General features: G+C 50.0%; 2 protein-coding genes and 1 pseudogene across 8 annotated transcripts in view; 2 read left to right on the top strand and 1 right to left on the bottom strand.

Moving 5' to 3' along the window:
- Window positions 1-15,145, bottom strand: part of KIAA0319L (KIAA0319 like) — a 102,453-nt gene extending 87,308 nt beyond the window's left edge. For 2 of the 3 annotated variants that reach the window (XR_016037160.1, XM_055401957.2), the window contains exons 1-2: window positions 14,692-14,823; window positions 10,568-10,728 (exon numbers count right to left, since the gene is read on the bottom strand). Coding sequence is in view for 2 of the 3 variants with exons in the window: in XM_055401957.2 (XP_055257932.2) it covers window positions 10,568-10,700 (133 nt within the window). In the remaining variant the exon portion in view is untranslated. Of the gene's footprint in view, window positions 1-10,567; window positions 10,729-14,691; window positions 14,824-15,023 lie in introns of those variants that run through there. The other variant, XM_055401958.2, reaches the window with a different exon arrangement.
- LOC129540677 (thioredoxin, mitochondrial pseudogene) lies at window positions 5,028-5,542 on the top strand (annotated as a pseudogene).
- A 99-nt stretch (window positions 15,146-15,244) lies between the features above and the next one.
- NCDN (neurochondrin) lies at window positions 15,245-24,123 on the top strand. Of its 5 annotated transcripts, XM_055401961.2 has the most exons (8): window positions 15,245-15,356; window positions 15,615-15,682; window positions 16,585-16,725; window positions 17,826-18,794; window positions 19,798-20,039; window positions 20,586-20,810; window positions 21,190-21,332; window positions 22,608-24,123. In XM_055401961.2, the coding sequence occupies exons 2-8, from the start codon at window positions 15,650-15,652 to the stop codon at window positions 23,042-23,044; spliced, it is 2,190 nt and encodes a 729-aa protein (XP_055257936.1). In that variant the 5' UTR covers window positions 15,245-15,356; window positions 15,615-15,649; the 3' UTR covers window positions 23,045-24,123. The 5 variants fall into 5 exon arrangements, with proteins under 5 accessions (XP_055257936.1, XP_055257938.1, XP_055257935.1 ...); XM_055401963.2 differs by lacking the exon at window positions 15,615-15,682 and having other exon boundaries at window positions 15,256-15,356; XM_055401960.2 differs by lacking the exon at window positions 15,245-15,356 and having other exon boundaries at window positions 15,403-15,682.
- The last annotated feature ends 2,164 nt before the right edge of the window (window positions 24,124-26,287 follow it).

Raw genomic sequence — 26,287 nt, forward strand, 5'->3', positions numbered from 1 at the left:
GAAGAATAATTAGAAAGTGCAAAATATCAGCTGAAAGGAGAACAAAGAAAAGCACAGTTGTAACTTAAGGCAACTGAGGAAAGGTATCAAGAAAGCAGTCAAAGGTGTCAAATACAGCAGAGGTGTTAAGTAAAAAGTAAAGATGTCAAACTAGGGAGGTCATGGTTACCTCGGTAAAAGCCAGGGTTTAGGCAGAAGCCAGACCTCACTGGTTCAGAAGAGAACAGAGGTGGGAAAACAGACAACAAATGTGGTATGCTTGTTCAGAAAGCTTCCCTGGCTGGGAAAGACGAAACCAGGAACCTGGCCAGAGATTCCTCACAAAGAACAATGCTTGGCTCAATAAATATTTGTGAAATGAATAAGCAATCATAAAAAAATGAAACAAATAAATGATCCGCACCCATCTGGTTGTTTGACTAGCCCTTGTTTCTTACTGTGTCACTTTGTCTGCTGCCAAACTGGATATGTACTAGGCCCAAGCCAAGTTCCATTTCCTTCACAGAGCCTTCCCTGATTTTTCTCACCTTCAACAACCTCCACTACAACAAACAAAAAAACAGAGAATAACAAGTGCTGATGAGGACACGGACAAACGTTCTGGAACCCTCACACACTGCTGATGGAAATGTAAAAGGATGCGGCTGCCGTAGTAAACAAAAAAAGTTAAACAGTTACCATATGATTCAGCAACTCTACTATAAAAAACAAAAATCTATACCTGAAATAGTATTCAGCCATGAACAGGAAAGCGGTACCGAAACATGTTACAACGTGAATCTTGAAAACATGGCCCTAAGTGAAAGAAGCCAGACATAAAAGGCCACTTACTGTATGGATCCAATTATATTAAATGTCCAGAAAAGTCTAGCATCCGATTCCTAGAGTTGGAAAGTAGATTAGCGGCTTCCAGAAGCTAGAGGAGGGAGAAATAGGGAATGACTGCTAATAGGTATGCGGTTTCTTTTAGGAGACAAAATATTCTAGAATTAGACAATGGTTCAGTTCAGTTCAGTTCAGTCACTCAGTCGTGTCCGACTCTTTGCGACCCCATGAATCACAGCACGCCAGGCCTCCCTGTCCATCACCAACTGCCGGAGTTCACCCAGACTCATGTTCATCGAGTCGGTGATGCCATCTAGCCATCTCATTCTCTGTCGTCCCCTTCTCCTCCTGCCCCCAATCCCTTCCAGCATCAGAGTCTTTTCCAGTGAGTCAACTCTTTGCATTAGGTGGCCAAAGTATTGGAGCTTCAACTTTAGCATCAGTCCTTCCAATGAACACCCAGGATTGATCTCCTTTAGAACGGACTGGTTGGATCTCCTTGCAGTACAAGGGACTCTCAAGTCTTCTCCAACACCACAGTTCAAAAGCATCAATTCTTTGGCGATCAGCTTTCTTCACAGTCCAACTCTCACATCCATACATGACCACGGGAAAAACCACAGCCTTGACTAGACGGACCTTTGCTGGCAAAGTAATGTCTTTGCTTTTTAATATACTATCTAGGTTGGTCATAACTTTCCTTCCAAGGAGTAAGCGTCTTTTAATTTTATGGCTGCAATCAGCATCCGCAGTGATTTTGGAGCCCAAAAAATAGTCTGACACTGTTTCCACTGTTTCCCCATCTATTTCCCATGAAGTGATGGGACCAGATGCCATGATCTTAGTTTTCTGAATGTTGAGCTTCAAGCTAACTTTTTCACTCTCCTCTTTCACTTTCATCAAGAGGCTTTTTAGTTCCTCTTTACTTTCTGCCATAAGGGTGGTATTACACCTCAATTAAAAAATAGCCACCTGTAATCTCTCACTACAGAACTCCTAAATTTTACCTATTTAGCCCGATATCTACTGATTTGTATTGAGTAAAACTGCTCTTTTCAGTGACAGAGAGGTTCCTTGAAAACACAAGTTTTCTCCTGGACTATTTTATTAGCTTCCTAACAGATATCCTTACCTCTAGCCCTCATCTCCCTCCCCTTGCCATCTTTTTCCCATCCGCACTGTTACCATTCTTCTATATTTTAGCAAAAATGTTCCACGAATGTACCAGTATTACTCTTCTGCTCCAAGTTTTAATAGCTCCCAAAAATCTAAGGCAATGTTCTCCAAAGTAGAGTTTTTGCTTACCAGAGGTACACAAGACAAATTATGGAGCTATGAAAAGAAAATATTAAAACTATTAATATTTGTTTTTAGTTGATCTTATTAAGGTTTGCTTTTGGAATCTCTTATAAACATAAAACTTCAACACAATGGTGCTTGTTTATAATGTATAAACAAAAACTGGAGCACATCCTCAATTTTCTTATGGATATGAGTGCATAATCAAGAAAATTTGTAGACCACCTGCCTTAAACAATTAAAATCAAAGCTGCTTTTTATGGTATATAAGATCCTTCATCACCTGGCCAGCATCTACCTCTTCAGAAGTCACCATTCCAGCTTTGCTCTTTTTATTTCAGCAGCACTAATCTGTATGCTGCTGCTGCTAAGTCACTTCAGTCATGTCCGACTCTGTGTGACCCCATAGACGGAAGCCCACCAGGCTCCCCCGTCTGCATAGAGCTTCCTTTATTTACCAAGCTGTTTCGTAATTTTGTGCTTTTGCTCTTTCAATCCCATTGCCTGGGAATTGCCTTCAAATTCAACCTTCAGCATTCTGTCAGGCATCAGCTTCCCTGGAGAGAACGCTTCGGCTCTCCCTGTTCCTCTCAGCTGAATGCGTCTCTGGCTGCAGCAGCACTCTGAACACTGCACCCTTCTACCTTTTCACTTTCCACATCATAGTATTTATACATCCATCTCCCTCGTTAAACTAGGAGTTCTTCCAGGGCAGGAACTGCATTACACTCATCTTTATTAACCTCGTGCTTTGTCCAGGCCCATGATCCTAGGAAGTTCTAAAAAGCTGGTTCTGAATTGAATCTTCTCTCTCTGTACTCAAAACACTTATTAACTAACTCCGCAGTCTTTTCCCAGAAGCAAGGGAACAACAGTAAAGGTTCTCACAGCCATTCTTAGCTTCAGGTGTACATTAGCCTCAGTGGCTCGTCTCGGTTTAGCTTTTCAAGGCTGGTTCTGGACCTTTAAATGTTAACATGTTTTTTAAATTGTTATTATATATGTTAAAAGGTTAAAATGTTTGTTAATTGAAATGCCAAACATTAGTTATGCTTGGAAAGAACTTAAAGAAAAACTGGGTGAGGATATTGATTTCAAAGTGAAGGGAACGGTCTTTCTCAAAGGAAAGCAGGGTGTTTGCTTTGATATCCCTACTGCATCAGTAACAGAAGTACAGGAAGAGTGGCAAGATTCATGACATGGGCTGTTTTCGGTGGCCACAGAGCAACCAGAGCTAGAAGCACCACAGGAAGGATACTGCAACTTCCGAGGACGATGGGAAGACAACAGAGGCTTCAGGGGACATCGGGAAAGAAGCTTCAGAGGACAGCAATCAGGAGGTGACAACAAAAGTAACAGGTTCCAAAACAAAGGCCAGAAGTAGAGTTTTAATAAAGCATTTGGGCAGTAATTTGAAGTAGAGGATTTATTTGGCAAAAACAGCAATGTAGAACTAAACATTATTTTTCACACAAAGTTAAAAGCACATTGTATTTCCATTCTGACCACTTGGCCAGTCCCCCTCTCTTTGAGAGAGATAGGCTTCAGTTAAATTATTTCATCTGATTGATGACTGTCATTTATAACTGTACCGCTACTTCTGTCTCGGGTATTCCTTTGGAAAAGGTGTATGGGTTTATTACATACTCTAATGTATTGTTTATAGATTATAAGATAAAGTCAAATATACATCTGATGATACTTTTTAAGTTGACCTGTCTTTATATTTAGAAATATCTCTTAATAGTAGGCTTAGTTCAGATGGTAAAGAATGGTGGCTCAGATGGTAAAGAATCTGCCTGCAATGCAGGGGACCCATGTCTGATCCCCTGGAGAAGGAAATAGCAACCCACTCCAGTATTCTTGCTTGGAGAATTCTACAGACAAAAGAGCCTGGCAGGCTATAGTCCATGGGGTTGCAGAGTCAGATACAACTGAGCAACCACTATTTGTCAACATCTTAATCAGATCATGATGTTCTCAAAGGCATTACGTCTCCTTAAAATGCCTTCACATATCTCTGCTCTGACTGAGCTCTCTGACTGCTCTGCTCATTCTAAGCTTTCACTCTCCAATGATAGACTGTATTGATTTTAATGTTTAATTTTCAAGGGACAATTCCCTTATTGCTAATTTATTATTCAGTCAACAAATATTTTTATGGTGCATCTATTATATGCCAAGCCCTTGGTACTTGCTAGGAAGAGCTGGCATAAGCAACAGAGGCAAAATCTCAGCTCTCAAGAAGCTGACAACCTATCGCAGGACTTTCCAAATTCTTGGGGTCACTTCACATTTGTCTCCAGATATTAATAATCCCCACGTCCAAAATGCTATTTTAAGCCATTTAACAATAACATTAGAAAAATAGTGATTCAATGGCTCATGAGGAAAACACTGAGCATCTTTTATCAAACTGTTACCACTGCTTCCTGGCAGTGGGTTCCAGCACTGAACCCAAAAATGAAATAAAAAAGAAGCCCATTATACGTAAGTCATTGTACACCTGGGGTTCTCCCAGAGATGAAGAAACTGCTAAGTGATAAACAGGAACGGGGATAAGTAACTGCAGAGCTGCTTTATTTTGGTTAGTTTTTCAAGAATAATTTCTATAATCCATGAACTAAAGACAACAACAAACCATCAGTACTGTATTTTATCAGGGAAAACTGAAGAGCTCAGGTAAAAACCAAACAAATTCATAAGTAGATAAATACTGATTCAGGCTATCAACAACATGACTTTGCTGCTATTGTTTTGTTGTTGCTTTTTCAAACAGTCTACCCCTGCCTTATAAAAAGAGTTAACATGTACTCTGGAAAACACAGAAAAGAATCAATATGAAGAGTAATAACCAGTGGGGAGGGCTATGCTGTGCATCCCTTCACTCTCGTTGCAGGGAGATGGCTCAGCAGCTTCTCCTAAGGAGAAGCAGACCTCTGTCATCTCCCGGAAGCCCTCCGAGGTTCGGTGGGCAGCCCTCGCCTCCAGGGCACTGTAGATCCCAACAGCACAGTCCTAGTAACCTGACAGTAACATCCAGCCACGCCTGGTTGATAGACACCACCAGTGTCTGTACAAACTCTAACATCCAGGATGGACCTGACTTTCAAGACCAAGTTGTCAACACGGGAGACACCAGTGGTTGTGGATTTCCATGCACTGTGGTATGGTCCCTGCAAGATCCAGGGGCCAAGGTTAGACAAAGTGGTGACCAAACAGCAGGGGAAGGGGGTGATGGCCTAGGTGGATACTGATGACCACACAGACCTCGCTGTGGAGCAGGCTAACATGGTGGGCACAGTGTCAGCTGTGCCCACTGTGCTGACCATGAAGAATGGGGATGTGGTGGATAAGTTCGTGGACATCAAATGATGAGGACGAGCTGGAGACATTCCTGAAGAAGCTGACCGGCTGACAAGTGGGAAGCATCCTGACTGCCCCTGCCCACCTGGGCCCCATGGTCCCAGGGGAACCCTGATAAAACTCACAGCCTTTCTTCGCTGGCCCTTCCCGCCTCCTCCCTCTGTCTGACCCCAAGCTTTGGAGACCAAGCCTCCAAACACAGTGGCCAGGGTGGCCACCTGAGGGACACGGCTGCTGCCCAGCTGAGAGAGTCGTCTCCTCCCCGCCCCCCAACCCCAGCTCTGTCTGCTCCCTCCAGGGCTTTTGCCCCTGCGCTAATGATGCTGGAATAGAGCCCTGGGGCCAGCCTGCAATAACGGTTTAGTCCTGTCTCCCTGTTCCCTTCTGATCTAAACACTGGTGCCTGGCTCATTTGCCTCCTGCATTTTCCTTTCCTGTTGCTGTTTTGTAAAAACACAAAGAAGGAAAAAGAAACCCAAACAAGTGAGAATAAAATATATAATTCTCTCATTTTTCATAGGTCTGTAATAAAGAACTTTATGTGATCCTTCTATCGACCACTGTGAAGAAGAGACCCTGGGCCCTGTACTACACCTGTATCCACACCCCCACCTCTCCTGCAGAGAGCCACCTCCCTCTTTTCTCCCACGTGCCAGGGCAGCAAACATGTGTTGGGCTGAGGGTATCCTGCAAACCCTTGACTCTGCAAGGCTCAAGACACTACTCTCTCTTACCATTAGCTGGCCCTTTGGTTCTCTGAGCCTTCACTGTGATAAATTGGACCAATAAAGCTAGGGTTTACACTGTCAAAAAAAAAAAGAGAGATAATAATTCCACTACTCAAATATACATATATATATATATGTCTTGTTTCAGACTTCCTGTTATACAAAAATATTTTTCTTTTCACAAAACTGACACCAATTTTGAACGTGAATATGCAACTGTGTATCATGTTTCTTCATGCTTAATATCAGGAGCATTTTCCATGTACTCGTTCTTCTAAAATATGAATTTTTAAGTCATATAATATTTCACCATGTGGACATGCCATAATTTCACCACACTCCCATTGTGGGGCAGGCAGCAGTAATGTTTTCCAACACAGAATAAATGAGTGTGGATGAATGCTCCCATTCACAACCATCTAAATCTGTCCTTGAGGTAAATTCCTAAAAGGGTACTAAGTCAAAGAACATAAATTTTTTAATGATCCTGATTTATGCCAAAAAGTTCTCTATTCAAACTCTCCAGCACAACAGGAGAGCAACCACATCACCCCTTGGCAGCACAAGATATTTCTACTTTGATCTTCATCAATATGATAAGTTAAAAAGGATTTCTCATTTTACTTTGCAGCTCTTTGGTCAGTAATGAGAATGAACATTTTTTAATGTTATACATAATTTTAATTTCTTATTTATGATACTCTGTTTATGTCTGTTATTCACTTTTGCTATTAGGACATTGTGCTTTTTAAAAAATTGATCTAAAAGAGCTCTGATAAATTAAAACACAAAACAAATCTGTCTGTCATGTATTGCCTGCATGTTCATTCAGTTTGAACACACATGGGTCTTGGTTCTTCCATGGTAAAAGCTCCAAACTTTTCTAAAATGGAACGGGTACAATCTAATTCTCATCAGAGTCACTCCTACCAAGTACCACCTCTTTACCTTTATACTCAATGTGTTCCTTAGGGTGCTCTTTTTAAGCACCAGGCTCACCAGGGATACTAAAGACTAGCCTAATGAACCCACAGCACTCTGTTTAACTAGCTGGGAAAATACAAAAAGCACTCAGAAAAGTTTCTTCCTCCCCTATACTCAGAATCCCTCAAATAACAAGCTGCTCATTCTGGCTCAGGGCAAAAAAAGCTGCCTTTGGTCCTCTGAAAGATCACCTGTGGTTGGAAGGCAGCAAAGCAGCAGAAAAAGAGTGTATGCTCTAGAGTGGAAAAACCTGCATTTAGATTCCTGGCTCTGTTGTGCTCTTGCTGTGTGACCCTGGTCAAGTCATTTTGCTTCCCTGGGCCTCAATTTCCTAATTACAAAAATAAATCTTTTCAAGAAAATTAGAGATATCAAGAGAACATTTCATGCAAAGATGGGCTCGATAAAGGACAGAAATGGTATGGACCTAACAGAAGCAGAAGATATTAAGAAGAGGTGGCAAGAATACACAGAAGAACTGTACAAAAAAGATCTTCACGACAAAGATAATCATGATGGCGTGATCACTCACCTGGAACCAGACATCCTGGAATGTGAAGTCAAGTGGGCCTTAGAAAGCATCACTACGAACAAAGCTAGTGGAGGTGATGGAATTCCAATTGAGCTATTTCAAATCCTAAAAGATGATGCTGTGAAAGTGCTGCACTCAATATGCCAGCAAATTTGGAAAACTCAGCAATGGCCACAGGACTGGAAAAGGTCAGTCTTCATTCCAATCCCAAAGAAAGGCAATGCCAAAGAATGCTCAAACTACCGCACAATTGCACTCATCTCACACGCTAGTAAAGTCATGCTCAAAATTCTACAAGCTAGGCTTCAGCAATATGTGAATCGTGAACTTCCAGATGTTCAAGCAGGTTTTAGAAAAGGCAGAAGCACCAGAGATCAAATTGCAAACATCCGCTGGATCATGGAGAAAGCAAGAGAATTCCAGAAAAACATCTATTTCTGCTTCATTGACTATGCCAAAGCCTTTGACTGCGTGGATCACGATAAACTGTGGAAAATTCTGGAAGAGATGGGAATACCAGACCACCTGACCTGCCTCTTGAGAAACCTGTATGCAGGTCAGGAAGCAACAGTCAGAACTGGACATGGAACAACAGACTGGTTCCAAATAGGAAAAGGAGTATGTCAAGGCTGTATGTTGTCACCCTGCTTATTTAACTTATATGCAGAGTACATCATGAGGAACACTGGGCTGGAAGAAGCACAAGCTGGAATTAAGATTGCCGGGAGAAATATCAATAACCTCAGATACGCAGATGACACTACCCTTATGGCAGAAAGTGAAGAGGAACTCAAAGGCCTCTTGATGAAAGTGAAAGAGGAGAGTGAAAAGGTTGGCTTGAAGCTCAACATTCAGAAAACAAAGATTATGGCATCTGGTCCCATCACTTCATGGGAAATAGATGGGGCAACAGTGGAAACAGTGTCAGACTTTATTTTTTTGGGCTCCAAAATCACTGCGGATGCTGACTGCAGCCATGAAATTAAAAGACGCTTACTCCTTGGAAGGAAAGTTATGACCAGCCTAGATAGCATATTAAAAAGCAGAGACATTACTTTGCCAACCAAGGTCCGTCTAGTCAAGGCTATGGTTTTTCCCGTGGTCATGTATGGATGTGAGAGTTGGACTGTGAAGAAAGCTGATTGCCGAAGAATTGATGCTTTTGAACTGTGGTGTTGGAGAAGACTCTTGAGAGTCCCTTGGACTGCAAGGAGATCCAACCAGTCCATTCTAGAGGAGATCAATCCTGGGTGTTCACTGGAAGGACTGATGCTAAAGCTGAAACTCCAATACTTTGGCCACCTCATGCGACGAGTTGACTCCCTGGAAAAGACTCTGATGGTGGGAAAGGTTGGGGGCGGGAGGAGAAGGGGACGACAGAGATTGAGATGGCTGGATGGCATCACCGACTCGATGGACATGAGTTTGTGAACTCTGGGAGTTGGTGATGGACAGGGAGGCCTGGCGTGCTGTGGTTCATGGGGTCGCTAAGAGTCGGACACGACTGAGCGACTGAACTGAACTGAACTGAAAGATTAAATTAAATACATAATGTCTATAACCTGGGGTTGGTTAGTAGGTGCACTTCAAAAAATGTGATTTTCCTATTCTGATGATGCTAAATCATTTACTTATTTAATTCAAATAATCTTACATAAAATGTTGACCTGAAATAGCTAGCTGTCCCAGCAAAGCATCATCTGGGTAAAAAATATTCAGGTCAGCTTTCTGTCAACTGCAATTTCCACTGCTATAATTATGCAGTCATCAGCCACCACTGCAAGACAACAAAAACCCCAAAGCTGATGTCACTGAAATCACTAAATACAGTAATTATTTGATTCTCAAGATCATGGCCACCAACTCCTTTTGGAAAGCAATAGAAATCTTGGTAATTATAGGATCAAAAGACTGATTAGTTGTCCCAGACAGTGGTTTCTACAACAGAAGTCTTTTGGTCATTGCCCAGAACAGCAGCATACACAGAAGTCATTCTCACTTCCATACTCTAAAAGTAACAATGTCAACAAAAGAACCAAAGGAAAAAAGACAGAAAAAAAGGGCTACATTTTGAAAGTTAGCCTTTTTGGCACTTTCTCCTGGCAAGAGGTAAAAGACCGGTGAAATAATCTCTAGAAGGAAAACATACTTTAAAAATCTATCAGTATAACCCCTTTCTACGGAAAAAGGTACATTCTCCTTCTAAGAATAGAGGGTAGATTCCGTCAGGAAAGAAAAGAAAGCAAAGTGTCACTTATGTTCATAGCACTGTACTACATGCTTTAATTACTTTATCTTTTATATCAAGTTGTGAGGTAGGTCTTATCCTTCCTTACAGACAACAGGTAACTTGCTCAAGGTTTTGTAGGTATTAAGTGGAAACAAACATCCAGCTCTTGGACCCAGGTCTAACTTTGAAACCTTTATCTTTTCATTACATCTTCATGAAATCTCAAAATGATCATGCCAATTCTCTTTTATGAGAAAGAACCCAGGGACTTCCCTGGCGGTCCAGTGGTTAAGACTGTGCGCTTCCACTGCAGCGGCACAGGTTCCACCCCTGGTCGGGGAACTAAGAATCCTGAATGCCATGTGGCAGCAAGCCAAAAAAATTTTTTTTCAAAAAATGAGAAAAAGAGAAAGAACCCAATTTAAATTTTGGTCTAGAACAAAACAGACAAACAAATAAACCCAACAAACTAAGTGTTAACCAGAAGGGTGACCATTTCTATCAAAATTAGCTCTTCTGGCTCTTACTAATCTTTAAAATGAACTGACAGACTCACACAAAGTACCCTTTTTTAAAAATCTTAAATCTTAAAGACAATGGTACCTGTTGACAACCACAGAGCACTGAAGCAGAAATAAAACAGGTACAAGCTTTCCAACCGCTTCACAGATGTCTGCCAACAAAATCTTGATAAAATCCAAGAAGCACAGCTTGGCTTGATTCCCAGCTTCTCCATGGCCTTCCAGAAAGGCAGAACCAGTCCACTAGAAAGATAGAAAAAGAAAAAATTATATGCCAAGTAATTAATAATTGATTCCTCGAAATGCAGAGTGCTAGACAGTGTGACAGATTAGGGAGAAGAGAAATTTCAAGTTTGTCTTTCACTGTTCATACCTGTCTATAAATCTCAAACCTGAGCTTTGACATAGACTATAATTATCAGGATAAAAACATAGCAAGGGATATGAAATGAATCCACTGTAAAGCTGAAACATTTTATATTCCATTATTTTCTAATCTAACAGTTAATCATCATGTGGAAGAGTGGAAAGTGCACCCGACTGAAAAAAAAGATCAGAGTTTCAGTTCTAGCTCTGCGAACAGCTTTGTGACTTTATCCAAATACTGTTTTTTAATCTACGAAAAGAAGAGTTCGGAGCATCACAGGTAAACTGATCTGAAAGTTTTCTAGCTATGTTTATAGAAACCTTTAACGTGACTGTTGTTAGGCAGGGCATGCATTCTCCAGTTTGCTATTGGCCCCACCACTCTTTAAAATCTATCCAGTTTATACTTTGACATCACCTCCAGGATCCTTAGAATCATTAGCAACTCCTGACTTAAATTCATATATCCACTCAACAAGTACTTCAGTTCAGTTCAGTCACTCAGTCATGTCTGACTCTCCGCGACTCCATGAACCACAGCACGCCAGGCCTCCCTGTCCATCACCAACTCCCGGAGTTCACCCAAACTCATGTCCACAGAGTTGGTGATGTCATCCAGCCATCTCATTCTCCGTCGTCCCCTTCTCCTCCCGCCCCCAACCTTTCCCAGCATCAGAGGCTTTTCCAGGGAGTCAACTCGTCGCATGAGGTGGCCAAAGTATTGCAGTTTCAGCCTTAGCATCATTCCTTCCAATGAACACCCAGGACTGATCTCCTTTAGAATGGACTGGTTGGATCTCCTTGCAGTCCAAGGGACTCTCAAGAGTCTTCTCCAACACCACAGTTCAAAAGCATCAATTCTTTGGCGATCAGCTTTCTTCACAGTCCAACTCTCACATCCATACATGACCATGGGAAAAACCACAGCCTTGACGAGACGGACCTTGATTAGCAAAGTAATGTACATGCTTTTTAATATACTGTCAAGGTTGGTCATAACCTTCCTTCCAAGGAGTAAGCGTCTTTTAATTTCATGGCTGCAGTCAGCATCCGCAGTGATTTTGGAGCCCAAAAAAATAAAGTCTGACACTGTTTCCAATGTTGCCCCATCTATTTCCCATGAAGTGATGGGACCAGATGCCATAATCTTTGTTTTCTGAATCTTGAGCTTCAAGCCAACCTTTTCACTCTCCTCTTTCACTTTCATCAAGAGGCTTTTGAGTTCCTCTTCACTTTCTGCCAGAAGGGTAGTGTCATCTGCATATCTGAGGTTATTGATATTTCTCCCAGCAATCTTGATTCCAGCTTGTGCTTCTTCCAGCCCAGCGTTCCTCATGATGTGCTCTGCATATAAGTTAAATAAGCAAGGTGACAATATACAGCCTTGACGCACTCCTTTTCCTATTTGGAACCAGTCTGTTGTTCCATGTACAGTTCTGACTGTTGCTTCCTGACCTGCATACAGGTTTCTCAAGAGGCAGGTCAGGTGGTCTGGGATTCCCATCTCTTTCAGAATGTTCCACAGTTTATTGTGATCCACACAGTCAAAGGCTTTGGCATAGTCAATGAAGCAGAAATAGATGTTTTTCCGGAACTCTCTTGCTCTCTCCATGATCCAGCGGATGTTTGCAATTTGATCTCTGGTGCCTCTGCCTTTTCTAAAACCTGCTTGAACATGTGGGAGTTCACAGTTCACATATTGCTGAAGCCTGGCTTGGAGAATTTTGAGCATGACTTTACTAGTGTGTGAGATGAGTGCAATTGTACGGTAGTTTGAGCATTCTTTGGCATTGCCTTTCTTTGGGATTGGAATGAAGACTGACCTCACAACCCCTATTTTGTACTAGGCACCCAGAATCTACGGGTTGAATGACAGGTTCCTTTCAGAAGAAGAAAATGACTTTCCATCAGTTTCTTCTTACACAACTTCCCTATATTGTCTAAGTTATATAAATGTTGGCAGCATTATGAGGGTTGACTGAGTTCTTAAGAAGCAATTCAAAAATCTTCTGTACTAAATATGCACCTGTCATCTAGAAAATGGCACAGACTGAAAACCCCCAACCCTAGCCCAGCACTGTCTGGGTTGGATATCAATATCAGGAAATAGACAAACATACACACACACACACAACTGCAAAACTAATGTACAGCCCACCCAAGAAAAAGTTTTCACTGAGCCTTAAGCATCTGAAGGACTTCCTCTTTCTCATGCACGTCCATCCATTCCTATTTGTAGTGGTTTGTCATTGCATGTTAGGGGGCAGGGGACAGAAAGGTGTGCAGGCCAGACACATGCTCAAGGGATTATGAAGTGGAGGCTAAGTTAGAAAGTATATCCAGCAACTTAGCCTCCCGATTTGGGAAGGGTGAATGTGCATGTGAGTGTGTGTTTGAGTCTTACCCAACACACTACTGCCTACCACAGAAGGATTTTAAATTCAAGGTGACTCAACACCTGTCATCAATAGCGTGGCAGGTGGGCGACAGAAGCATAAAAGAAATGAATAGGCTTTGAAAATGGGAGTAATAAACACCACTGGATTGGCAAGCTGATTAGAAGGGCAAGGACTCACAGACCGTGCAGGAGACAGAGGCAGTTATTTTCTCGTGAACTCCCAATCAGCCTTTCCTCTGAAACCTACAATTGCTTAAGGGCACAAATCACTGCTAGGGTCCAGTCAAAGCCCTGCTGCTGACCAGAGGCAGGAACAACAACGCAACACCAAGATCCAAATGGCTCGTTACAGAATCAAAGGGAAACAGCCCAGGGAGAGAACACACACCCCCACAATACTTGACAAATGAAAATCCAGAAAAGCAAGCAAGAGTTCTGGCATTTAGGGCGTTACAAGTACACCCGAAATAAAAGCACTCTCTGTTGCAGCAGCTGTTCAGACAGAGCAGGGGGTAATGTTTACTTAATACCTCACGTTGATGGGGGATGTATCATAGTTCACTCTGTCAGCTACATACGTGGAACTCCATTTATGTACCCAGCGATAAGATGTTTGAACAACGACAGAGCACGTCTGAAACAGCCTATTCAGCTAGTATGAGTAATCAAGAATAAAGCTCTTAAAAAAAAAAAAAAGTCTCAGATATTTGGGAAAGTTACAGAACAGACTGCATGAATAACTTTGCTTATATTTGCAGACATTGTTTCCCAAATAGCTGGAAAAATGAACAGATTGTTCTGGGAGGTCGTCCTTCCAACTTGTTCCCCAGTTTCCAGTCTGTTAATCAGATCAGAAAGCACAAGGAGAGTCAGTTAACACTCTTCACTAACTGCATCTGTCGTCAACTGGGCACAAGCACTGTGAGGTGAGCAGAAGCAAAGCTTTCCTGGAATCTCGCACCAGGTCTTTTCTCTCGACTTCCTTCATTTCACCTTTGTGCTCACTGCAACCACCACAGGACCGCTCTGGGGGGGGCATTATTTTCCGCGTCCTTATTCAAGGCAGGTTTCGCAACGTAATGTACAAGTAGTGCTCAGCCCCGCCCCCCTTATTCGGCATCAACGTGCTGTCTTGGTGGGGAGCACACACACCAGAGACAGTAACTAGGGGCGAGGAGACCAGCAGCGTCTCGGGGCCGGTCGGTCTGTCTGTCAGGGGATGGAGGGAACGGCAGGACCAGGCCCGGGCCCCCCCAAAACGGGCTCAGCCTGGGACTCCAGCTCCGCACCTGCAAAGCCAGAAGCAGCCGGCTGTCCCAGCCGGGCCAGGAGCGCCAGCGCCAACACCCGGCCAGCGCACCCCCAGAAATAGCCCGTCCCGCTCGCCCCTCCCGTGGGCTCGTGGTCCTCGGCCCGGCGGCCAGCCGCCCCCGGCCACCTACCGGGGCTCAGGGCCACACAGCGGGGCCCCGGCTCTCGGCGGCCTCCGCCTCCTCCCGGTCCATGGGGTCGGGGCCCCAGCCTCCGCTCCCCTCGCCCGGAGGAGGAGGAAAAGGAAGGGGCGAATGCGGGCTCCCCACGCGGACAGCTCGCTCTCGCCTCAGCCTCCCCGGACCGCGACGATGGCCGGAAACGCCGCCCCCTCCCCGCTCCCGGGCTCAACCCGGAAACACACTCTTCTCGCTCAACAAGCCCGGCCGGCCCCCCGGAAGCTCAATTCCAGCCGCGAGCCCGCGTGGGAGGAGGGGCAGTGCTGGAGGGTGGAACTACGCACGAGCGAAGGAACCCGGGTCCCCAGGCCGTCGGCCCCCGCTCTCCAGAGGCGGTCTGCACCTTCGCCCGCCCGGCGCGAGCCCCAGGCCGCAGACGGGCAATTCCCACAAGCAAGATGGCGGCGGCGGCAGCACCCGCTACGGCTCAGCGCCCCGCCGCGCCATTGGCTGCAGCCTGGAGTGAGGCCGCCGCGGATTGGACGAGAGCGCTGCGGGGGTGGGGGTGGAGCTGCAGCGGCCCGGAGCCTGGAGTGGGCAACACGGCGTGAGCAGCGGCCCCAGGCTCCCGGAGCATCGCGCTCGGAGAAGACTTCGCCGCGCGGGGCCGCAGCCTGGTGAGCTCAGCCCCCTTCAGGCCCTCCCCTCCATCCCAGCTGGGGCCGCTCCGAGCCGGCGCGGATCGATGCCGACACACCCCGGGGACCCTATCGCGACATCACCGTGCCCTGTCGAGACTCCATTTTGTCACAGCCCTTCTCAATATATAGCTATATCTTTAAAAAAAAAAAAAATTTGCCCTGTCATCTTTGTGGGCTGTCCCATGTCGTGGTATTGCCGTGATCTCTCCGTGACATCACCGCGCCATCGTGAAGTGTGATCTCATCGCCGCCCTGTCGTGACTTCATCAATGTCGTGTTGTGACCTGGCTGCGGCGGGACAGGTGGTGACCGCCAGAAACCCTCCTCCCCTTCTCATCTCCCCATCGCAGCGGTCCCGCTTCGATTATCCGGCTTTTGGATTATCCGTTGTCCTGGGAGCTACCTGGGACCCCTTTCTTGCCTCTCCAGCCCCTGCAGGCATCCACAGGCTGGTAGCCGGATGGGGAGGGTAGGAGAGGGAGCGCAAGGGGTTAATTCTGCTGCTGCTGCTTCTGCTGCTGCTGCTGCTTCTGCTGCTGCTGCTGCTGCTGCTGCTCTGCTGCTGCAGCTTCTGCCCGAGGGAGGGAAAGGAGAGGAGGCACCGAGCCTGCGGGGGCGACTGAGATCCCTGGCTGGAGGGGTAGCGTCCCAGAGGGGCCTCTGAGCCTTCCCCGGGTCAGCGCCCCGCACCCTCACTTCTACTGAAGCTTGTGTCCTGTGTCTTCTGAAGAAGGGAGGGGAAAGGAAACCTAGCGTGCCCTTTTCCCTCGTGTCAGCCTGAGTCCGGATAATCGAACTTCACCATGTATGTTTCCATTCCTCCCTGTCTGTCCTCACCACTCCTTCCTTGTATGCCTGGTGGAGGGAAACAAAACCTGGCCTTTGGTGCCGCGGGCAGCGGAGCAGTGGGGCCAGCCCTTTCCCACCCCCAGGAGACTGTTGAGGGGAGCTGTCCAACTGAGCAGCAGGATGCATGGTCCTTCTCTCCCACTTTTTGGAGGTGACCTTGGACCAGGGTCCCTTCTTCATCCCTAAGGACTTGAGGGTCCAGCCCCTTAAAGGGGCTCCCCCACGGGAGGTCAGTCCTGAGGAGTCCATCCCTCCTGATCCTCCCCTCCCTCTGTGCTAATCCCTCCCTCCCTCCTCCACTCCCACCCCCACCCCTCCTCTGCAGAGGGATGCTCAGTCCCTCTTGTGTTCACAGTTGGGCAAGGCGGGCATCATGGCCTCGGATTGTGAGCCAGCTCTGAACCAGGCAGAGAGCCGAAACCCCACCCTGGAGCGCTACCTGGGAGCCCTCCGTGAGGCCAAGAATGACAGCGAGCAGTTTGCAGCCCTGCTGCTAGTAAGGAACTGACTGACAGCTGGGAGGTGGGAAGGGCTGGGTGGTTGGGCCCTCTAGGAATGGGGTCAACAAGTCCCCAAGGATATATAGGTGCTGCTGGTAAACCTGGAGGCACCAAAGAAGGTCCAAGGCACCTACCTGTGGACTCATTTTTGCTTCCACTGCATATGGGAGCAAAGGGGGGAAATAAGGCTGAATAAATCTTGTGGCCCTTAGGAGGCTTGGAGGAGGCTGCCTGGGTCTGCTCTTTGGGGCGTCCCAGAGCAGCTGTGAGCTGACTCATAGAATAACAGCATCAGGTAGTAACTAGTGCAGAATACTTGATGGCTGGGGATGCATGTTCTGGAGGTGGAGAGAGTTGCAGGACTGGAAGTAACTGGGAAAGGGTCCCTGGGGATGGCCAGAATGGGTATGTAGGTTGAGGATGGAGGAGCTGGTTTGGGGCTCAACCCTATTGGAAGAACCCAAGCTGGGGACAGCAGAACAGAAGCTGCAGTGCTGGGAAGGGGGGGCTGGTGTGTGGGGGGTGAAGGGAGGAGGGAGTACAGCCTGCTTGTTTGCCATGGCAACAGGGAGACGGCTCCAGAGTCAAGGGCTCACACTGCAGCAGAGGAGGTGTTTAGGTGAAATGTAAGGGGAAATGTTTTGACAGGCAGAGCGGCGAGACACAGGAGCCATTTCCCCTGAGATGGTGGCGGGAATGGATGAGAGACTTCTCGAGGGAGTGATTAGAGAGGGACCCCAAGTCCTTGGAGAATTTTAAACACTGAGTTCCAACCTTTTGCAACTCAGATGTTGGGCATCTAGCTCAGACATCAAGAACTTTCCAGCTAACAGGGTAATGACATGGCAGAAAGAACAGTTGAGGAGGACTGGACCTTCCTTCTACAGGGATCCTAGAGGAGGGATCCCAGAGGTCACACTTGTCTGCCTCAGGGGAGAAGGAAGGAACTGGATAAGGTGATCTCTGGGTGGCTTTCTGACCCCAGAGTGAGTCCTGTTACATAACCTAGTCCTGCTGATGGTCCACCCCCAGAGTGCAGGGCACAGTCTTTGCCAGCCCTTCCTTTCATCCTGCTGATCGCACATACCTCCCTCAGGTGACCAAGGCAGTCAAAGCAGGTGACATCGATGCCAAAACTCGGCGGCGGATCTTTGATGCCGTCGGTTTCACCTTCCCCAATCGACTCCTGACCACCAAGGAGGCGCCGGATGGCTGCCCCGACCACGTTCTCCGGGCCCTGGGCGTGGCCCTGCTGGCCTGCTTCTGCAGTGACCCTGAACTAGCCACCCATCCCCAGGTCCTGAACAAGATCCCCATCCTTAGCACCTTCCTCACAGCCCGGGGGGACCCTGACGATGCCGCCCGCCGTTCCATGGTCGATGACACCTACCAGTGCCTGACAGCCGTGGCAGGCACCCCCCGTGGGCCCCGACACCTCATTGCCGGAGGCACCGTGTCTGCCCTGTGTCAGGCGTACCTAGGGCACGGCTACGGCTTTGACCAGGCCCTGGCGCTCCTGGTGGGGCTGCTGGCTGCTGCTGAGACACAGTGCTGGAAGGAGGCGGAGCCCGACCTGCTGGCTGTTTTGCGGGGCCTCAGCGAAGATTTCCAGAAAGCCGAGGATGCCAGCAAGTTTGAGCTCTGCCAGCTGCTGCCCCTGTTTCTGCCCCCGACAACTGTGCCCTCTGAGTGCCTCCGGGATCTGCAGGCCGGGCTGGCACGCATCCTGGGCAGCAAGCTGAGCTCCTGGCAGCGCAACCCCGCACTGAAGCTGGCCGCCCGCCTGGCACATGCCTGCGGCTCCGACTGGATCCCAGCGGGCAACTCCGGGAGCAAGTTCCTGGCCCTGCTGGTGAACCTGGCATGCGTGGAGGTGCGGCTGGCACTGGAGGAGACAGGCACGGAGGTGAAAGAGGATGTGGTGACCGCCTGCTACGCCCTCATGGAGCTGGGGATCCAGGAGTGCACCCGCTGCGAGCAGTCGCTGCTGAAGGAGCCTCAGAAGGTGCAGCTTGTGAGCATCATGAAGGAGGCCATCGGGGCTGTCATCCACTACCTGCAGCAGGTGAGGGTGGGGGTGAGGCTGGGCCGGGCAGGGGGAGGGGGGCCTTGTGCTGCCAGAGCCAGAGGCGCGGGAGAGGGGAGGCGAAACCGGCCCTGGGTGTGTGGCCGATCCTGCAGCACTCCAGGGAGTAGTGTGTGGCGCGCCTCCCTCTCCCTCCTCCCTCCTCCCCTCCCTGAGCCTCCACACAAGCACCACACCACACACCATATGTGCATTCACATCGCAGTGCACACACGCACACACAACACAGAAGCCTCCCACTCACAACCGTCCCCGCAATCCACACACACTGAAGTGAAGCAGTCTGTCCTGCTCAGGCTGCAGCATCGTCTCACACACGTACACATCCAAATGGAAGCCCCCGGCACCCCTCCCGACTCCTGTCCGAGAGTCCAGCTCTCCTGTCCCAGGGGGCTTCCCTCAGAGCTCTGGTCTCTCTAGTAGCCTGTTCCAGCCACTGAACTCAGCCTCCCGGCTTCCCACCAACCATGCCAGGCTCTGTCACGGTCTCATTCTTTCTGACCCAGCCCCAAGTGGGGCTTCTCTGCCGCCACTCGCGCCACTGCCACCAGTGGGGGTGTTTCCACAGTAGCCAGGGGCCTGGCCTCCACCCCCATACCTCCCACCTCCACGAGGTATATGCGATCACCCCTGGTCAGAGCGGGGTGTTGACTGAGAGGGAGTGTTTATCTAGCTGTGGACCCGTGGGTGTCCTCGCCTTGAGATGCTTTAGAGGTTGAGTGCCAGCGAGTGCAGGGCCGTGTCCTCTGAAGTCCAGTTAGCTCAGCAGGCCTGTGCGGAGGGCCTGCTCTGTGCCAGGCCCCTGTTGAGTGAGCGTGTCCCAACCATGTGCTGGGTTCTGGGCCCATAGGGCCGGCCTTTGCAGGGCTCGCAGGCCAGAATTTCATTCTCGTTGTGTTATTCTTAGGCTGGCTGGCATGCCGGCCAGGCAGGGGAGGGTCTCTGGTTCTGCTCTATCTCAGGGGGGGTCCTTTGGTAACAGGTAGGGCCAGAGAAGCAGAAGGAGCCTTTTGTGTTTGCCTCCGTACGGATCCTGGGTGCCTGGCTGGCCGAGGAGACCTCATCCCTACGCAAGGAGGTCTGCCAGCTGCTGCCCTTCCTCGTCCGCTATGCCAAGACCCTCTACGAGGAAGCTGAGGAAGCCAACGACCTTTCCCAACAGGTGGCCACCCTGGCCATCTCCCCTACCAACCCTGGGCCCACATGGCCCGGGGATGCGCTCCGGTGAGTTTGTACTTATGGTCTGTTGAGTCAGAATGTTCTAAAGGAAGGGTTTTAACAGGGACACCTCCTCTCTCCCCAAACTCAGTTGTGCTGGGCTTCCTGACTGGGGCATGGGGTTTGGTATTATTTCTTTTTTGGGGGAGTGAGGGGGGATTGTTCCCACAGGACACCTGGGCTTCCTAAGTCTCACTTGCCAAGCCCAGATTGTTCTGTAGAGAGAGAACTCCAGCTTATTGAGCATCCGCTGCCTGCCAGGCATTTTATTTCACCCTTTACCAAAACTTGTTCTCACATCATACCTAGGACAGGGGTCTCATCCGCGTCTTCAGGATGAGGAAACCGAGACTTCCGGAGGTTAAAGTCACTCACCCACACTCACAGCCCAGGTTTGAGCCCAGGCCTGTGCAACTCTGAAGTCTGTGCCTCCAAGGATGTGTTCTCCTTCTCCCCGACTTCTGTTCCTCTTTGATGGGGTGTCCCCCCGACGAGGGGAATCCTGTTGCCTTCATCTCACCCCTCACATTTCTGTCCCTTCTGCACCCTCAGGCTCCTCTTGCCCGGCTGGTGCCACCTGACAGTCGAGGATGGACCCCGGGAGATCCTGATCAAGGAGGGGGCCCCCTCCCTCCTGTGCAAGTACTTCCTGCAGCAGTGGGAACTCACATCCCCTGGCCACGACACCTCGGTGCTGCCTGACAGTGTGGAGATCGGCCTGCAGACCTGCTGTCACATTTTCCTCAACCTCGTGGTCACTGCCCCAGGGCTGATCAAGTGAGGCTGGGGAGGAGGCTGGGCGAAGCAGGGGCCCTGCTCAGACTTGCCTGCAGTCTCAGTCCCTTCCTCTGCTTCCCTGGGCCCATGGGTTCCTGTTAACGTTAGAATGAAAGGGCCTCAGAATAGAGAGAGCCACCCCACACTGGGGTTTGGCACGTGTGGAACCCCCCCGGGTGTGTGTGTCTCCCTGCTCCGGCCATAGCCCAGTCTCTGCTCCCCAGATGGCGCAGAAGGGGGCCCACAGTTAACTGTTCACCATGCTGCCTAATTCCTTGCCAAACCCGGGCCTGGTGAAGCTGGGAGCCCAGGTTGCCCCAGCGCTTGGTCTGGGTCCACTCATCCCCTGCCTCCCGTCTTTGCCTCCCTTTCCCCCCAGGCGGGATGCCTGCTTCACTTCTCTGATGAACACCCTGATGGCGTCGCTGCCTTCACTAGTTCAGCAGCAGGGGAGGCTGCTTCTGGCTGCCAACGTGGCTACCCTGGGCCTCCTCATGGCCCGGCTCCTGAGCACCTCTCCAGGTAAGCCCCTGGGGACCCAGTCCAAACAGATGGAAGGCCTGGGTGGAAGCAGAAGACCAGGCTGTGTTCTGGGCACAAGTCCTCATTTTTCTGAAAATGGTTTTACAGAATTTTCCAATCAATCTCTGAAGTGCATCTCCATCCCCCGCCCTGCCCCACCCTTCTTCCCAAACGATAATAACATCTTCTTCCTTCTAAAGACTTTGAAGGCAAGGCCTGGTGGGTGTAAGTACAGCCCTGCTCTCAGGCACAGGCATAAGCACCTGGAACCCCCAGCAGCCCGAGGAATATGAATTCTGTGTTTTCAAGGTGGAGCCGCCCCCACCCAGGCCCTGAGTCAGAAACACGACTTCTCTCCATTGAGGTTTTTCTCTGCTCAGCGCTTCACCTCCCTCCTGACAGGCTTCAGTGCTCTTTCAGTGCATCCCTCCCTCCCCACCTGCACCTCACCCTGGCTGTGTGCGGGTGGGGGGGGCATCCGCTCTAACCCCCTTCCAGCCCTCTGTGTCTCCCACTCTGGCCGTGGGTGTCTGCTTGGGTCCCTCTGTCCCCGCCTGTTCCCTGTGCCCCATCTGTCAGGTTGGAGGAGCTGCACAGATGCCTGGGAACAGAGTGTAATGAGCCCGTACCCTCAGCAGCCTCTGTTCCCTGTGCGGGAGGTTCCCAGTAGGGTACCCAGCAGCTGGAAGAGGGGCATGTCCCAGTGGATCAGGAGCCCCACCCCACCCCACCCCACCCTCTAGCCCTGAGCTCCCTCAGATCCAGGCTGCATCTCCACAGCCCTGAGTAGAGCCCCAGTGCTCTTTAGCCCAACAACCTCGGGAGAGCATCTGCAGTGCAAGGGGCATGGTAGCCCTGCAGGCCAGTGAGCCAAGCCCGTGGTCCCCTCTGGCACCTTCTGGCCTGAGAATCAAATTGCCGCACCCCCCTCATTGCTGAAGGGCTAGGCCCAGCAGAAGCTCCCATCACCACTCAGACTGTAGCAGGGTCCGACCACGAGGTAGAGTCCCAAGATTATTACATTTCATTGTCATGAGCAGAGTTCTAAGATTAGCACGATTGGCCCCGTTTTACTCGTGGGAAGAAACCAGACCCAGAAAGTGAATTACCTGAGGTCCCACCATGAAGGTAGGGTTTGAACCCAGGCGGCTTGACTCCAAGCTGCGCCTCGGAGGTTCCTGAGTGTGCCCACCAGGAAGAGGGGGAGAGCAAGGTGGGGTCCGGTGAGGCCGCCAGCCCCTCTGGTTCATGCCCCTTTCCCGGCTTGCCTTCCAGCTCTGCAGGGGACGCCCGCGTCCCGAGGTTTCTTCGCGGCCGCCATCCTCTTCCTGTCGCAATCCCACGTGGCCCGGGCCACGCCCGGCTCAGAGCAGGCAGTGCTGGCCCTGTCCCCCGACTACGAGGGCATCTGGGCGGATCTGCAGGAGCTCTGGTTCCTGGGCATGCAGGCCTTCACGGGCTGCGTGCCCCTGCTTCCCTGGCTGGCCCCTGCCGCCCTGCGCTCCCGCTGGCCCCAGGAGCTGCTGCAGCTGCTGGGCAGCGTCAGCCCCAACTCTGTCAAGCCTGAGATGGTGGCCGCCTATCAGGGAGTCCTGGTCGAGCTGGCACGGGCCAACCGGCTGTGCCGGGAGGCCATGAGGCTGCAGGCCGGCGAGGAGACTGCCAGCCACTACCGCATGGCTGCCCTGGAGCAGTGCCTGGCTGAGCCCTGAGGGGGCATCCACTGGGGACAGACCTGGGGGTGGGCAGCGAGGGAAAGAGGGAGGAGGCATCTCCCCTGAAGCCCCCCAGTTAGACCCCCCTCCCCAAAATTCCCCCCCGAACACCCCAGCTTTCTGGCTTTTCTGAGGGGTGAGGGCATGGCGCCCACCCTTCAAGTGTAAGGAACTGCGTCACGCCCCCTGGGCCCACTCCGGGGCAGGGATTGACTTTGAAATCAGCGTGGCTGTCCCCGCCAGCTCGGGGGAGGTTGAAGCAGCCCCCAGAGATGGGGGGCATTAGGTGTCATTTTGCCCGAATGCCTGGCTCCCTTGCAGGAGAGAGGCCCCCAAATGGGACAGGGCTGGCAGAGCCGGCTGCCTCGGCCCATGCGCCCTGCCGGCCAGGGCGTGGGCTCCCCAAGGCCGTGGCGCCCCTCTGGCCTTCCAGGTCCACGTCCTTTAAACTGGCCACTTGGTTCTTGCCCCTGGCCCCCTTGGGCAGAGAGCAGGCTCAGGCCGTTGACATCGCAGTTCTTCCTGTCAACTTCAGTGACCCAGGGTCTGCACTGCCCCAAACTTCCGGGGGAACCTGGGGCAGACAGGCCTGGTGGGGGTCAGGAAACCTCCTTCCACGTGAGCTTCCTTGAGGGGACCCAAGAGCCCTTAGGCCCTGGTCTCTAAGCTTTTGTGTCGTGTTGCAGCAGAGTGACAGTGGGGGCTGGGGAGTTATTTATTTTGCCTGTCCTTATCCCTGCTTGGACTCCTGAGCACCTGATCCCTGTCCCCTCGGTGCCATCTGGCCTGGCTGGAGCCAGAAGCCGGAAGGATGCTTTCCCAGAATCCGCATGTTCCCCCAGTGACTGCACCCCATCGCCATTGTGGTGCCTGGCTTCCACTCCCACCCCCGCTGACCATTGCTCTCTGCCGAGACGCGACTGGCGGCTCCAGCAGGGACTACCTTTCTTATGAACCCAGGGGACCCCCACCCAACCAGACCCCTTGCTTCCCTGTTCCCTCCCCCAGTGCGTTCTGTGATCGCCAAGTTCAAAGCTGTGCAATGTGGACACTCAATAAATGTTCATTGGTGACAAGACGGCTCCTGTGTGATCTGTCCTGCACCTTCGGGGCCCAGCAGCTCACGGCACACATGCCCTGCTAATCACAGTTCACAAGTGTCCTCTCATTCAGTCCCCCCAAGAATCCAATGAAGCAAGTGTCATCCCAATTCTGAAGAAACTGAGGTGCTGGGAGGTGATTTGCTCAAAGTGTTGCAGCCAGTAAGTCCCAGAACCGAGACTCCATGCAGGCCATCCAACTTCTCAGCCCGCACCCTTCAATGGCAGAGCAGGTGGCAAACATCTGGATGGGCGAGGGGAAACGTGCTCTTTTGTCCAAATGAAGTGCTGCCCCTCCAGGTCAGTAGGTTGCTGCCAAGCTAGCTGTCACCTCCTCCAGTGTTTAAAGAGAAGTCAAAAATCTGTTTCTAATGTGAAATCTGACTTTGAATGCTGATATTTTTAATTAAATCATCACTACCCCAACAGAACATCTGCAGGCCAAATGTGACTTTCAGGCAGGCAGCTGTTCATTTCCGTTGTATGCCAAGTGAGAAGGGGAATGATCTGAGAGCTTCACTGGGGACTGGACTGGAGCACCCACTGCCTCACCAGGCCTGAACCAAAGCTGTAAGGCTGGAGCCAGACCAGTCCCAGGTCCACACTCTACAGATCCTTCTCCACCTAGGCCCTAAGCCTACAAGCATTCGCTGAACATTTTCTAAGCACCTACCTGTGGTTGGCTATGCATAGACAGCAAAATTGATTTATCTATTGGATGTACTCAAAGTCACGTCCTTGGCATGGAGTCCCTGAAATCCCTGAAAAGTATGAAGTCAGACCCTGTCCGCCAAGCAGATTAAAATCTAGAGGGGAAACAGACAAGGCAATGGGCAACTCCTAAAGACGTAAGCAGTTGCTTCTATCAGGGGGTCTGTATAGTGTGGCTGGAATATGAGATCCCCTCAGCCTGGCTGAATCAGTCCAGGAAAATTCAGAGGAGCTATCTGTGGCGAGACCTGAGGGGAGAAGGAGCTTGCCAGATGCACAAACAGAAGAACAGGAGCTTGGGAACTGCAAGGAGGTCATGACTGCTACAGTGGGGAGTGTGAGGTGGGGAGTGGTGGAAGATGAGGTTGGACCCGTGGACAAGGACCAGAGCTTACAAATTCTGGTGTGCCCTGCCAAGGAGCTTAGATGTGGGATCATGCTGAGGCTGTAGATTTTTGAGCAGACTGGGTGCAATTCAGTTTGCGTTGTAGAAAGATGACTTTGGGTGCAAGAGGGATGACTGAGGCAGAGAACTTGGAGAGGAGGTGGTAAGTCTGAATTAAGCCAGTGGCCATGAGGGTGGAAAAGGCTGGTCGGCATTAGTTAATTGGCTTGATGATTAACTGGAAGTGAAGAGGGATGAAGAGAAAGGATGACTCCCAGGTTCCTGTTCTGGGCCAGTGAGTGACTAACGGGGCCATTCACTGTCATGGGGAGAAAAACAGGTTTGTGCAAAATAGAAGCTCATCTTGGTAAATGGTGGATTTGCACTGCTGATATCCAGCGGGGAGTCTCTCTGCAGTCTGGAGCTTGGAGAGAGACCTGGGAAGTGACAGATTCAGGAGTTGTCGGGATCAGCAGTCCTTAAAGTGATGGAAGTGACTGAGATCATCTGGGGAGGTGAAAACAGAAGGGAAGGGTGCCCCAAAGCCAACGGCAACTGCCCCTGGTCCCTGCTCTCAAAATTACTCTCCCTCGTGTGGTGGAGAAGACTAACTCTGCATAAATCCTCAAAATGCAAGGCAGACTGGAGTCCGTACTTTGGTGAGGGTTGGTTGGAGAGTCCTTGACTCTGGAATGCGAGGAGGGCTAGGCTGCCAAGTAACACCAAGTTTGCTCCTGGTAACCAATTCGGCAGCAATGGGGAAGGGGCACGTGAGCTGCAGTTGTGAGATCTGACCACCAGGTGGAGCCTGAGTATCTCCTTGTGCCTGATTTCCCCTACCCTGCACGCCACCAGGCCAAGAGCAGAAGGCTGTCAAAGGCGGGCAGGAAGGTGGCTGTGTTAACAATAAAGGAGGCAGGCCTGAGTCCTTTCTTAACATAAACTCCTATTGTAAACTCACTTTTTGAAAAGAGAGGGAAAGATTTGAGCCTGGGAGAAGAGCAATAGGGCTAGTATGCCAAATGTGAGTCTGTGTATGTTTGA

Source organism: Moschus berezovskii, chromosome 4, assembly GCF_049115385.1.
Source record: "Moschus berezovskii isolate FMDL1 chromosome 4, NW_MosBer_1.0, whole genome shotgun sequence".
NCBI classification, from domain to species: domain Eukaryota; kingdom Metazoa; phylum Chordata; class Mammalia; order Artiodactyla; family Moschidae; genus Moschus; species Moschus berezovskii.

Bases quoted from the DNA above. Each gene is read 5' to 3' on its own strand.
- NCDN (XM_055401959.2), top strand. From the start codon at position 16,354: ATGGTCCTTCTCTCCCACTTTTTGGAGGTGACCTTGGACCAGGGTCCC. The intron at 16,459-16,584 runs GTCAGTCCTGAG...TTGTGTTCACAG, and splicing joins AAGGGGCTCCCCCACGGGAG to TTGGGCAAGGCGGGCATCAT. The intron at 20,811-21,189 runs GTGAGGCTGGGG...CTTTCCCCCCAG, and splicing joins ACTGCCCCAGGGCTGATCAA to GCGGGATGCCTGCTTCACTT.